At 52.9% G+C, this 13,463-nt stretch overlaps 1 protein-coding gene across 6 annotated transcripts in view; it reads right to left on the reverse strand.

Annotated features, from left to right (window-relative positions):
* Positions 1–306: 306 nt before the first annotated feature.
* VGLL4 (vestigial like family member 4) overlaps positions 307–13,463 on the reverse strand; it is a 154,558-nt gene continuing 141,401 nt past the window's right edge. For 5 of the 6 annotated variants that reach the window (XM_013054628.2, XM_045063317.1, XM_004738537.3 and 2 more), the window contains 3 exons: positions 8,820–9,042; positions 3,502–3,625; positions 307–3,057 (listed from right to left, as the gene is read on the reverse strand). In XM_013054628.2, coding sequence (XP_012910082.1) covers positions 2,786–3,057; positions 3,502–3,625; positions 8,820–9,042 — 619 coding nt within the window. In that variant the 3' untranslated portion in view covers positions 307–2,785. Of the gene's footprint in view, positions 3,058–3,501; positions 3,626–8,819; positions 9,043–12,884; positions 12,904–13,463 lie in introns of those variants that run through there. The other variant, XM_045063318.1, reaches the window with a different exon arrangement.

The raw sequence follows: 13,463 nt of genomic DNA on the forward strand, positions 1-13,463 counted from the left end.
TTGGTGGCCATCTGTGACACCCAGAGCTGCACCTAAGGACTCGGTGGGGATGGGGGACAATCTCTCCCCAACTGTGATCTTGGGGTGTTTTCTTCTGTCTCAGGCCTGGGACCCAAGTCAACAGTGAGTCTGAAGGCTGACTCTGAGAAAGGTGGGGTTGCTGCAGGCCAGGTCGTGAATGGGGCTTCTTGGGGAGTTGGAGCTACAGACGATGTCTGCCCGCCTGCCTGGGGCAGAGGGGGCACCTTTGGATGCAGGTGCAGGCCCGCTGTGCCGTTCCCCAGCCCGTTGGTCACACGCACAGCCTGTGGTTTAAGAGCACTTTATTATTGTTCTTAAGGCTACTTTTAAGTACAAAAAAAAGATGGCCTGCCAAACCTTTTTTTTTCTTCTTCTTCCAGGAAAAACAGGCCACAGAGAATGGTATATTACAGATTTACAAACATGGAGAGAGAACGGTCAGAACGCACTGCGACGGCGTGGCTCTGTGAAGAACTCACTGTGCTCCTCCTGAGGCCAGGGAGTGTGTCCTTTCCCAGTGAAATGTTTGGTTTTCTGCTTCCCTGTGTGCCCGGGGCCCCTCCAGGGGCCCGCCTATCCCAGATAGGTCAGTGCCGGGCGCCGACAGGCCGCTGCCCGAGGAGCCCGCCCTTCCCAGAGCCCGCCAGCGGCGGCTGCTTTCCCGCCACAGCGCTCAGTAGCCTGGAGCAATAACAAACTAGTGGCTATTAAGGCAGATGCAGTGTTCTCATAGAGTAACTGTGTTCCTGCACTTTTACAGACAAATCTACGACAAAAAAAAAAAAAAAAAAAAAAAAGATCAACTTTTTTTTCCAAAAAAAATATGAATGATTACAATGGGAAAGGGGAAATTAAATAGCTACATATCATTAACAAATTAATTGTTCTTCAAAAAATACCTACAAATTTCTCTGTACATTCTTTACGCACAGCGTAATGATGGTCTTAAAGTTACCTATATAAAAAAAGTGTTCTCACCGATTTTTCCTACAGAAAATATAGGGGCCCAAATGCGAAAGCCTGGAAGCCCAGTTACGTGGGGGTGAAATGTGTGCAGGGGCAAGAGGAGAAGGGCTTTTCTTCTGCCTGTGGAAACACCTGCAGCCACCCTGGGACCACAAGAGCCGATCTGCTGACCTTTTTGCCCAGTGACAATTTTTACAATTAACCAGCTAACCTGTGTTTTTCTTATACAGAAAACCAGCCTCACAGGGGAGGCGGGCGCACCTGTTGTCACCTGGCCAGGCAACTTTTTAAGCCCTCTGGTGGCCTTCTAGAGACTGGAACAGGGCGGGGGGTGGGGTGGGGGGTAGGATAGAAATGTACATTTACCAAAAAGAGGAGCAGCTGTTGAACATCCACAGCTGTGTCCGTCATGCTTTCTTCTTTGCCTAATTTCTAGTTAGTAGCTATTACTCTAGCAAACGATAATAAATGCAGTGATAACTGTATAAAGTCAGAGGAATGTATACTGCCTTGGCCCCAGCGTACGAGGAAGCACACAAAATACCATATCACAGATTGTCAGTAATCTGCTGTTCAGCCAAGAGGGTTGAAAAAAGGGAGCAGTTTCTGCATGGAGGGAAGTTGGAAGACACAAACCCCAACTCCCCTGATAGCTAGTCATAAGCAGACAGGGATGCAAAAAGTAAACGTCAGCTGGCAGCAAAAACCTCCAGCATCCTACATGGCGGCTGACCCACGAGTGGCCTGCCCGTCTCCAGGGCCTGCCAGCCCCACACGACTCAGGAGTAATGTGAATATCAAACAAATCTCAGAGTACAACTGTACCAGCAGTAAGTATATCTAGGACTGTAAATGACAAAAATAAACTAATTCTGAAAAGAAGCTAGTAAGTATTAAGGTTCTTGTTTACTATATCTATACAATTAATAGAAACCAGCTATTTTTCTCCATTAAAACATGCATCACGTTGAAAGCACTACAGAATCCTCCAACCTCAGCTCTAGTCTAACAAACTGCAGTGTTTAGGAAAGGGAGAATGCCCGTGATTGGTAGAGTCTGCAGTCCAGTTGCAAGCACCTGAAATCTAGAGAGAAAGACCTATAACCTGTATGAGACTTCCCCTTCCAAAGCTGTTTTGTCTAAATTTAAAAAAACAAACAAGACACAAATGGTCAGAAATGTCATCCTTAAACCCTTTGTTTTTCAGCAGTTTGCCCTCAGAGTACTAGCATCTCACAGAAAGCTGTCAGGCAGGCAACTGAAGCCCTCCTCCAATAGTGCAAATCAGACGCGACAGTTCTCTGTTCTCTTCAAGTAGACGCACGCACGCAGACGCACTCACATGCGGCCCGGACCAAACACGCAATGGAAGCGAAACCACACACACACCCCGGTCTCGAGAAGCAAATTGAAAAGCACGAAGCATCTGGGTCACCAACGTCATGGCTTGTGACTGAGAAAGCGTGCGCCGTGGAGTCCTGGCCCCCGACGGGGCAGCAGACCTGCATCAGAGGTTTCTTTGGTAACTGAGGCAGGAAGGCAGGACGCCAGGTTAGATGGTCCACGGGCAGCTCCCGGTATCGAGTTTGAGGGCCCCTGGTATTAAACCAAGCAAGTACAAAAACAGAACAAAAATCCAACGACATGGTTTTTGCGAATAAACCATCCCTTCCCTACCCTTCCCCCTACCCCACCCAGACAATTTTTTTTTTGTTGTTTTTGTTTTTTTTAAGCACTGACTGTTCAAAGCTCAGGCAAACCATGCAGATTGACATCTTGTTTGAGGGTGGCACTCCCTTCATGAGACCACGGAGGGGGAGTGACTGTGGCTGACCATGTGCGCGGAGGGGCTGGCTGGCTGGCCCCTGCGCGAGGCTGACTCAGGGCTGCTGGACGCGCCATCCTTGGCTGCCTTGATCTGAAGCCACGTATCGCCCAGGGCCTTGGCAAAGTGGTCGTCCACGGAGCCTGTGATGGACACTGAGTTGGGCGCTGGCTCAGGCTCCTTGTAGTTCTTGCCCAGGCTCCTGCGGAAGTGCTCCTCCACCACGGGGTCACAGGTGGTGGTGGCTGTAAGGAAGGGGGACAGCGGTTAGTCAGGTCTCTGGGGACAAAGGGCCCGTCCCCACCTGCCCTGGCTTGGCACTTGGCCAGATCTCTCTTCTGAACCTGTAACATGGCAGCATGCCCACCTGAGCTAAGGATGAGTTCAGAGAGAAAACCTGGCCTTGATAATGGTAGATCTGGTCCCACTACAGCTTCTTCCCCGGAGGTTTCTTCCCTCTGTCCCACTCAACCCAGACACAATGCTGGGTGCATGTGTGCTCAAAACAAAACAAACAAACAAAAACCCCAACACAAAACACTTTTTCAACCTCAATAAAAATACAAGCTCCAGAGGCCACTTGTTCTGTCCACAGCAATGTAGAAAGAATGCAAACACTCCACTTGAATCCTGTCCAAGGAGGAAGCCCGAGCCCCCACCCCAGCCGCCCCATGTGCAGGGTGACTTACAGCTCGGGGCCCTCCGGTAGCTGGCTGGCCCGGCCGCCACACAGCCGCTGTGCGCAATGGGGCAGTGGGAGAGGTTGCAGTTGCGGGTGCTGGCCGAGGCACACGTGATCACCGAAGGCCGGTTCTGGGGAGAAGAGGAGGCTGCTGTCAGCTCTGGCTTGGGAGGTCAGATAAGGAGCAGGGGTGCTCAGCCCTGCTGATGACCCCAGTCCTTATACACTTGCCACAGCTGGGACGCAGAACAAGTCTCTGTCCCTCTATCACCACGGAGAGCACTCATCCTGCCTGCAAGGAGCCAAGGGCCACTGTCCTCTGGGCCATCAGGTCCCTGTCCTCTGGGCAAGGCTACTCTGAGGTGCGCCTGTCCTGCAGCCCCTCCTGACAAGAGGCAAAGGCAAGGCCGGCCTGTCTGCCACCTCCAACTGCGAAACCAAGTGAACTTGCTAAGCTACAGCAAAATCAGAGTGAGTGGGCCTCTGTGGGTGCGTGAGAAGCCTCCACAGCTCCTGCCATCAAGTCTCCAGGGCAACCCAGTCCCTGCTCTTCTCAGCGTGTGCCCTATAGCCCAAGGGCTTCTAGGAACCCTCCCGGTACCCTCCTTAAACTAAAGACAGCTCAAGTTGGTTTCTATTATGACCACACAAATCCTGATGGAGACGGAAATGCAGGAAGTCCATCCAAGTATGAATTTAAATGCACCCCACCCCCAGCCCAAATTGCTCTACAGACATTCTCTCCTTCCCCACGACTACCTCCCCATTTAGCAAGTCAATCATGCCTTCCAAGTACACCAGGAAGACCCCAGCACCTGGCCCCGCTAGCCCACGCACACTTCAGAGCAACAACCAGGAAGCGTTTCTGGAGCCCCAGACCTTGGCACAGTATCCAGGACAGAAAATATTTGTGAATCAAATAGCTCCCTCAGGTTCCATCCAGGAAAGAGCTCTCCTGACAGTACTGAAGACAAGATAGAAGAGGATATGCCCGAAGTTCCAAAAAAAGTAGAGGGGAGCTGATGGAAGGGCTCCTCAGAGAGCCATCAGGGCTTCTCTACCCCTGGCCTTTGAGGAGTTCAATCAGTAGCCAGGGTAAAGACAAAAAGGCTTGCACAGCAAACCTTCCCACGATGGGAAATGAACAGGAGTGAAAAACATGTTCTGTGATAAAGATCTGGACCTGTAAGGATGGGCCAGGACGTGCCTGAGTCTAACACAAAATTACTCACATCCAAGATGGGGGAAGGCATGGCTCAGCAGCAGCATGGAAAGGAAAAATGGAAGTTTCAATACTACCTCAACACATCAGCCACAGGCATGGAGTTTGAGCCATCGCAGCACGGACAAAAGTGGTGCAGACAGAACATGACTTTGAGTCCAGGTCCACTCCCCCTTCATCTGGCAGCAACCTCACCCTCTTCCCCTCCGTTTCTCCATGTATGAGACAAGAAGAGTGGCAGCTGAAGAGGGCGTTGGAGGACCACCTGAGGTGAGAGTTTGGGGCCAAGGCTTGGTGGCAGGAGCCCTGCCATGCAGGGGCTGGTCTTACTGTCCCGGGAGGGTAGCCTGCAGCCTGCAGTCCACCTTCTGAAGGTTCTTTTTAACCCTGAGCCTGTGATCTCCCTGGTTCCCCTCTCGTAGAATGTGCCCTCCATCCATGAGACAGGGCTGAGGCAGCCGTGTCCATAAGTGACCTTGTCCCACTGGCCACGCTGGAAATCTGACCCAGGCTTGGGGCCAACTACTAAGCCAGACTAAGAAAGAGATTCAGGTTGACCACAGGAGTCATGGGATGGTCGTACCAGAATGGCTGTGCAGGTTAAGAAGCAGAGAGAGAGGAAAAAAAAGAGAAGAGAATGTGGAGACTGGACCAGCACAGAGCCGGGGAGGGAGAATGTGGCTTCCTCACCAGCTCTCAGAGGCAAGGGCTGGCCCTTCCTTCCTGATCCTGCCATACCCATGACCCTGGGCTCCAGGAGACGCCACAGGTCCTCCCAATAAAACTCCCTTCCTTTTGTGCTTACGTCAGCTCAGGCTGGTTTTTGTTCCTCGCAACCAGAGTCCTGGCTGACACAAATGTCACCAAGTGGGGTCATGTTTTGGGGAAGGGGTCATGGAAGGTGAAGAAAGGTAAAGTGTAGGAGAACAAATTTGGGGAAGCTCCGAATAAAGCTATAAGAATCAAGTCAATGTCCAGCTTTTATGATAGCCACTCTGGAGCAGAAGGTGGCCCCTGGGCAGGGCCCACCGGTGAACATGTGGCCACCAAGAAGACATTTCAATCTCACTCCTAGTAGCAGCAGATCATCTCCAGGACCCCTCCCAGCTGGAGATGAAGGGGCGCAGGCCTCTGGCTGAGTGCAGGCCAGGGCTTCGGCACCCACACACCCACCTGGAACAGGCCTCTGCCTCCAGATGCTGAGTGCAGTGAGGTCCCATGACCCAAACTCCTCCCCACACACCCTTTTCCAGATGGGGAAAACGGAGGCCAGAAATGAGTAACCTGCTGGAGCTTCCCCAGCCACCCTGAGGCAGGGCCAGGCCCAGACGGTCACTCACACTCCCTCAGCCCTCGCCCCACCTGCTCTGGCTGGGCCCAGAACCGGGCTGCCCTCGGGGGAGAGCATCCGGAAGAGAACCATCCTACTATTCACTGTTGGGGGGGGGGGCCCTTGTTCATATGTAACTTTAGCCCTCCTCTCCTCATTGGCCCATTCTCATGGGCTCTTCCGCAGCTTTCTTGAGACCACACTCTCCCCTCTGAGCCGCCATCACAGAAACATGCAGTGGGGTGACACTTTCAGCAGGCTCCCCACACATGCCTCTCTGGGAACTTTCCTATCCCAGTTCCCAGAGATCTGAGTCACAGTTTCCAGCCAAGAAAGGCAGGCTTCCACTGCCTGCCCACCACCCGTGTCGTTGCTCCAGGAAGCCCTGTCCGCGTCACTGCCCTGGCTCCAAACTGCGCGGTGGCAGGCCCCCTTCCCCAATGGAGCCACCCTGACAGCTCACAAATAAAACCCAACCCCGGACATGGGCGGATGCTGCCGAGCTGCCTACTGCTGTGTGGCCAACACAGTGCCTGGCACAGAACTCAGGAACCATCTAAGAGGAAGCTCAGGCCCCAGTGACCATCCAGGCCACACCATGCTGGCATAGGAAGGAGCTCGATGAATGGTCACCAGGTGCACAAAACACATGCTGACCTGCAGCCACGGGGCGGGGGGGCAGGGGAGGGGGAGGCAAGCTGATAACCTCTGCTTCACCACCAACCCCAACCTTGAATTAAAGTTTAGGTCTGGGCTACCATGTCAGGAAAGCCAAAGCCACTATACCCAGGAGAGCTGTGAACTTATTCTACCGCTACTAGCTTTGTTTTCCAGCCAGGAATCACCCAAGATCTCAGGTTCTCAGTCCCAGAAAACACGTTCAACAGCCCCACAGCTCATCTGACAGGTCAGGGACCCTCTTGCTGGACTGGGCAGCTGGGCACACTTTATAGACGGATCGGGGAGACTCTGGCTAAAAGAGCCAGGTCTGGGGCGCCTGGGTGGCTCAGTGGGTTAAGCCACTGCCTTGGGCTCAGGTCATGATCTCAGGGTCCTGGGATCGAGTCCTGCATCGGGCTCTCTGCTCAGCAGGGAGTCTGCTTCCTCCTCTCTCTCTGCCTGCCTCTCTGCCTACTTGTGATCTCTCTCTGTCAAATAAATAAATAAAATCTTTAAAAAAAAAAATACAAAAATTAAAAAAATAAAAGAGCCAGGTCACTCCGTCCAGCGGCACACTTCTCACACAGCAAATATGACCAGAAGCAACCAGAAGACACTCAAAGATCACAGAAACCCATTCCAAAGCTTCAGACATAGCTTTTCTGGGCAGAGACAGTTCCAGGGGTTCTGGGGAGCTTCTTACCCAAGCCATGGGCTTAGAGGCTGAACTTCCCCGTGGAGTCCCACCCCCTACACACACACACACATCAAGGGACTCTCTATGGCACTGGCCACAGCCAGAGGGCTCAGTTCCCTGATCCTAGAAACCAAGTCTCTGATACTTAAACCACATCTCCTGTGGTCCGAGTGCAGCCCCCTCTGCACACACCCACCTCCCGGACCGGACTGCGAGCTCCTTCCAGGCTGGACCTGTATCCTACATGCGTGTCTCTGTGTCTCCAGGGCTTTGCAAAGCCCCAGGGCACAGTCCACACTAGTAAGTTTGCAATCCGTGAGTGCAGGGAGAAGTCGGCCTGAGCTGCTATCAGAGTAAGCGGCCATCTGCTGCCACATTAGTAGCTGAAGTACTACAGTCACTTGATAACAGACTCATCAAGACTGAAACGGTCAGTGCCTCTAGCTTACTTGACCAGCTTCTACATCCTCCCCTTGCACACAGTAGGTGCCTACCAAGTTTTGTTAAATGAATGAATGAAACAAAGGAATTGAGATGTTAGCCTTGCTGGGATACCCAGGCACCAGCACCATCTGTCCCAACGACAGACTGGATCAGAGACAGGCACTGGGCAGTGCTGGCCGGGCTGAAGAACAGCTGGGGCAGGCACGGGTGCTGTCGTGCGCGGTGGGGTGCTGCAGGGAAGCCGTGGCACGCTCAGCAGCAGAGTCTCCAGCTGCACCCAGCATCTCCTCAGGACATGGCACCTGCCTCGTTCACTGCCCATCAGTTTTCAGCAAACACCAACCGGGGACGTATTGGGCCACAGGCCCCAGAGGTTCACAGAGAAACACCATGGCTTGTGCAGGAATTCCAAACCTTGATGCAAAGGATTTCCCCAGGAGCCCCAATTTTTAAATACTGTTTTTTTTTTTAACCAAGCAAACTGTGTTTATTAAGTAATAATTAATTTCCTTATTTTCCTTTAATAAAAAACAACCCTATCTGCCAATGACAGATTTCTCACCAGCAGGAGCTAAGAACCGCTTTAACCACTGACTGTAGAGGATTCCAACCCAAAGTAAAGGAACCTGACGTTTAACTTTGTCTGTGTGACGTTATAATAGGTAAATGCAGGATTTTCCTTGATCCTCCTAGAAACAGGATTCCCGAGGAAGACTGTTGAAAACCTGAACCGACCCTGCAGCCCCAGAGATGTTAAACGTCTTGTCCAAGACTATCAGTCCTGGGAGGTCAGGCCCAGACAGGTCTCAGTGGGAATTAAACACAAGGCAGCATTTGGTAAAAGGATCCGTGCTGCTGCCACTCTTCTTTCTAAGCTCAGAACCGAGGGTAAGCACCACCTCTCCTGCCACCTCCCTCCTGCACGCTCCGCCTGGTCAGCCACCAACGGGAATCCTATGGCCAGAGGCATACCTGCTGCCGCTCCACTGGGGTCAGCGTGGGCGAGATGCCAGCCGGCCTGCTGGCGTCCATGCTGTTCTTGGTCAGAGCAAGGGGCTGCTCCATGCTGAGGCTGGGGAGGGACGTGTACAGGTGGTTGCCGTGCAGGCTCATGGTGGGGGCCACGGCACGCTCGATGGGGCTACGGCTCCGTTCCCGGGGGTCTTTTCGGCAGTCTCCATTGGCAGTCTTGTTCCTGAAAGACAGGAGACAGCACTCAGATGGGAATACCTGGCATCCCCTGAATGGCGAATGGGATGCCAGCCCTGTGCCAGGCGCTACAAGCTCATTATTTCATTGAATTCTGCTCCATGCTGGGGATAAATATTTATCATCATTTCCATTTCCTGAGGCTCAGGTCAAACATCTCCCCAGGAAGCTGAGGAGCCCCAACACTAAACTAGGGTCTGAAGTTGGCTCTGCAGGGCCATCCAAATGAAGGTGGTACCCCTCTGCTCAGCATGCCGCCCCGCGCATGGCTGTGCCTATCAGAGCCCTTGTATGAGAAACTCTACGTGCTAAGAGCCTGGAGAACCAGCCTATGCGCCTGATGCCAGCTTGGTTAGATAAGGATCTGCCATTCAAAAGGATGAAGAGGATGACGACGCAGTCACCAGACACCTCCTACAGGGTGGATCCTGTTCTGGGCCTCCAGCAGCATGAGCTCTCCAGGTCCTCCCAACAGCACCAAGGAGACGCCACAGCGTTCTCCTCTCCAGAGGACAGAACCAAGACTGGGGGGCAGGGGCATGTGGCTGGTAAGGGGTGGTGTCTGCCGTGGCTCCCTGTGTGCAGCTCTACCGTCTGGAACACACCAGCCACAGCAGTTGGCTTCAGAAGAGTCCCAGAGACCTCGGCCACACGTGTAGCACCCAGCAGGTGCCGTGTGAACATGGACGGGCTGCCGACACCAACCCTCCTCACAATCTGAGCGACTGTGGCTCAAGGCAGCATCCTGTGCAGCATCTGTCAGACAATGACTGGCCAGGCACAGCTGATCAAAGCCCAGGAACACCGGGTCGGCCCAGCTCCCTCCTGCCCCGTTCTGCAGGGGTTCTTTCTGCCTCTGGTCTCAGCCCCTGCCATCTACCATGTTCTCAGCTGCTGGCACAATCTTATTCTCAGAACAAATGAGAAGTCTTTTAACTAGAAATGTGGCAGATAAAAATTTCAGTGACTTTTCTTTAAGGAATGCAAATTATTCTCAGAGTCCACAAGCAACCATCCTCTTGCCTCAGTGCACAATGTTTTATAGCAGAGAAGCCTAGGCTCATACACTAAGAAAACCAAAGAAAGCAAAAGTCATAGCCTGCCTCAGAAAAGACGTCAGTTGGAATTTTATACACACGGGCAGGTGCCTGTGTGTGACAGGCATGCCTTCTTCTGTCATAGGCTCATGTGCATTTGTAGGAAATAAGACAGAGCGATCCCATGTGCCCTTTGCCCTGTTCCCCCCGATGGTGACATCTTGGACAATTACATAGAGTGTCACAGCACACCCAAGCTCCAGACACTCAGACAACTGGCCAGCCTGATTCACATGCCCCACATTACTTGAATATCTCCAGCATGACCTCTTTTATAAAGCAGATCAACCCACATCCCACCCTGAGTTACAAATCTCAGTAGCTCAGCACCCCTTCAAGGCCTTTCCCACTCTGGTCCCGACCACTTTTCTATTGTCATGCCCCCAACCATGGTGCCCTGCAGTTACAACCATCTTCCTGCCATTCCTCAAGTAAGATGTGCCACTTTCAGCCTCTAACTGTGTGACCCCCGACACACAAATACACCACTCACTGCTGACCGTGCCTGCTGACTTGCCTTAGCTGCTCTGTTCTCAATCCCTAAGTGCCCCATGCATACCTTTCATAAAAAACCTATCACACCATTAGCAATGTCTTCATCTATGCACTGCCCCCCAACCTCCCTGGGGGCTTCTGCGGACACACCAAGCCCTGTTGCACTTTGTGGTACCTTCCCCACCCAGCATGCTGCCCTGTGCGGCAGGCCCACAGCGAGCATGAGTGAACACAGAGAAGCAGCACGCAGGTGACCGGGAAGGAAAGGCAGGCACTGTGGTAATGGAACCAAGGACTAGCAGAATCGGGAAGTGAGGTCTGAGGAGCCAGCTACAGGGGTGTTGACACCCTATGGACGTGGGACAAGCTTGGATCAATATGCCCATGGGGGCGAAGCAGAAAGAGTACAAGACGTGGCGAGCTCCGTGAGCCCCAAGCTTTGGTCCTGCACATCCTCTCTCGGGCAAGCCAGGGAGCCCAGCGTCCTCATCTACCTGTGGTCACAGCAGAATATCCCTCCAAGGGGTTTCAGCAAGGACTGAACAGAAGACAGACACCAACAATCATGCTAGCCCAGTGCAAGTGAGCAGGGGATACAGTGGGACCACATCAGCTCTAAGGTAGGGTAATTCACTGCAGAAGGCACAGTGTTTAATTTATGGGTGGTTTTTCTCCCTCTTACCCTCTGGTTGACTATACAGAATGACTTAAAAGCAATTAGAGAGTACACTGTCAGCCTATTAAGACGGTCATGCAAGAGTATGTCCTGGTCACACAGTTTAATGCTACACTGCACACACGCCCCTGGCAACCCCAGCCATTTTCTTTTCTTTTCTTTTTTTTAAAAGATTTCATTTGTTTATTTGACAGAGATCACAAGTAGACAGAGAGGGAGGCAGAGAGAGAGAGAGGGAAGCAGGCTCCCTGCTGAGCAGAGAGCCCGATGCGGGCCTCGATCCCAGGACGCTGAGATCATGACCTGAGCCGAAGGCAGCGGCTTAACCCACTGAGCCACCCAGGCGCCCGACCGCAGCCATTTTCAAAGACCTACAGCACCGAACAAATACAAAAAACCTTAATTTTGAAACCGGCCCGTTCGTCATCCCATCTTCCTCTGACGATTCAGAAGACACGACAGGCCTTCCCAGGGAGGGCCACAGGGGCTGCGGAAGCACGTAGTTGGGATCAGGCAGTCCCGCTGAGGAAGTCCCCGCAGCCAGCCCACCAGCCTGTCCCACTCGGGATCGACAGGACTTTCTCCAGACGGGTGTTTGTTGCTAAATATACATTTTCTCAGACTAGGAAAAGACGACATCATCACAATACTCATCCTCAGTATCAGGTTTTCTTCTCAATCTGGATAAAATACAATATTTGACGGATCCATAAACTGCTTCCTTGACACAATCTTCTCCCTGCTCCCCACCCACCAAAACGACGTTCCTGGAGGCCACTGAATGAACAGCAGGCACTCAGGGCACGGACCGGTGGGCTTCTTAGTCCCAATCCACCTCTGTCCGATTCAGACTCCCAGCTTCTCAAGCAATGTTAACCGAGCCCCTGTTCTGTGAAGGCTATAGAAAGGAAGACACGGCCTCGCCTTCTTGCAGGTTTGTGAGCCGGCAGGCCAAGCGTGGGCTCCCAAGGGGCAGCTACAGCCCCGCAGTGCCAGCAGGGCCCCAGGTCCGGAGGGGAGGCAGAATGCTGGAGAGTCAGAGGGCAGAGCCGCCCAGGGCTGACAGCAAGGAGCAGTTTCAAGCTCAGGCAGCACCTATCTCCATCCAATGTCAAAGTCACCAGTGCGGACAGAGGGCAGCCCGCATCCCCCAAATCCGACATCCGGGGCCCTTCAGTGTCAGCCAAGTACAGTGACAGGTATCAACCCGTCAAGCCTTGGGATGGCCAGATGACGAGGCCTGGGGAATAATAAGCCACATCCCAGGGGAGAAGGACGCCCCAAGGCAGCAGGGAACGGTCGAAAGGCATCCAGCTAACAGGGCAGACAGCAAGACAGGCCAGGGCCATACCCACAACCTGCACCCCCAAAGACCTGCTCTGCACTCATCCTGCCCCCAGGATTGAGAGAAGAGAACTTTGGGGAGGCTAACCCAAAAAACAGTCAACTGCAAGCATGACGCAGTAGGGCATCACGGATCAGGCAAAACACTGACAAACACAAAGAGAAAATGTCTGAAGAACTTGGTGTTCAATTTTAGCAAAATTATACATTACTCACATTTCCAGCTCATTTTCCTGGTTCCCAGAGCTTAAAGACCGACATTGTTTTCCACGTTTCCCCCCTCCTCCAGTGAATCATAGCCCAGGCTCCCCAGCTTCCCAGAGAATCATGTGCTCTCACTGACAGCAGACAGACCACACGCTTTCCGCCCAGGAGATCCAAGTCGCCCCCGTTCTAGTTAAAGGCAAAGTCTGCTTATGAAAAACCAACTGCAGGCCCGGCCCAGAGGCCTCCCAGGTGCCTCGCCGCCACCGAGGCCAGGCAGCTGACTCTACAGCACGCCGGCCTCTCGCTGGGAACATGCACTCCCCCTGGGGCAGCACCCCACTGCCAATGTTCAAGGAGAGGAAGCAGAAAGGGGGACAAATGTGGGGAGGTGGTAAAAGGGAAGATGTCTATTCCGCGTTCTTCCAGGACCAAGTGTTCCAGGGAATGGACAGCGTATGCCCCTCTGCCCTCTCTGAGTTGAGAAGCCAAGTGTCCACTGGGTCTGGGGAAAAGTGCAGTGAGATGGCAAAAGAATCCCTCCATCACACGCAGAAAGGGCGCTGTGTGCATCTGTGTTCTCATTAGAAT

This window comes from Mustela putorius, unplaced genomic scaffold (assembly GCF_011764305.1).
Source record: "Mustela putorius furo isolate JIRA1106 unplaced genomic scaffold, ASM1176430v1.1 tig00003850_pilon_pilon_pilon, whole genome shotgun sequence".
Taxonomy (NCBI): Eukaryota; Metazoa; Chordata; class Mammalia; order Carnivora; family Mustelidae; genus Mustela; species Mustela putorius.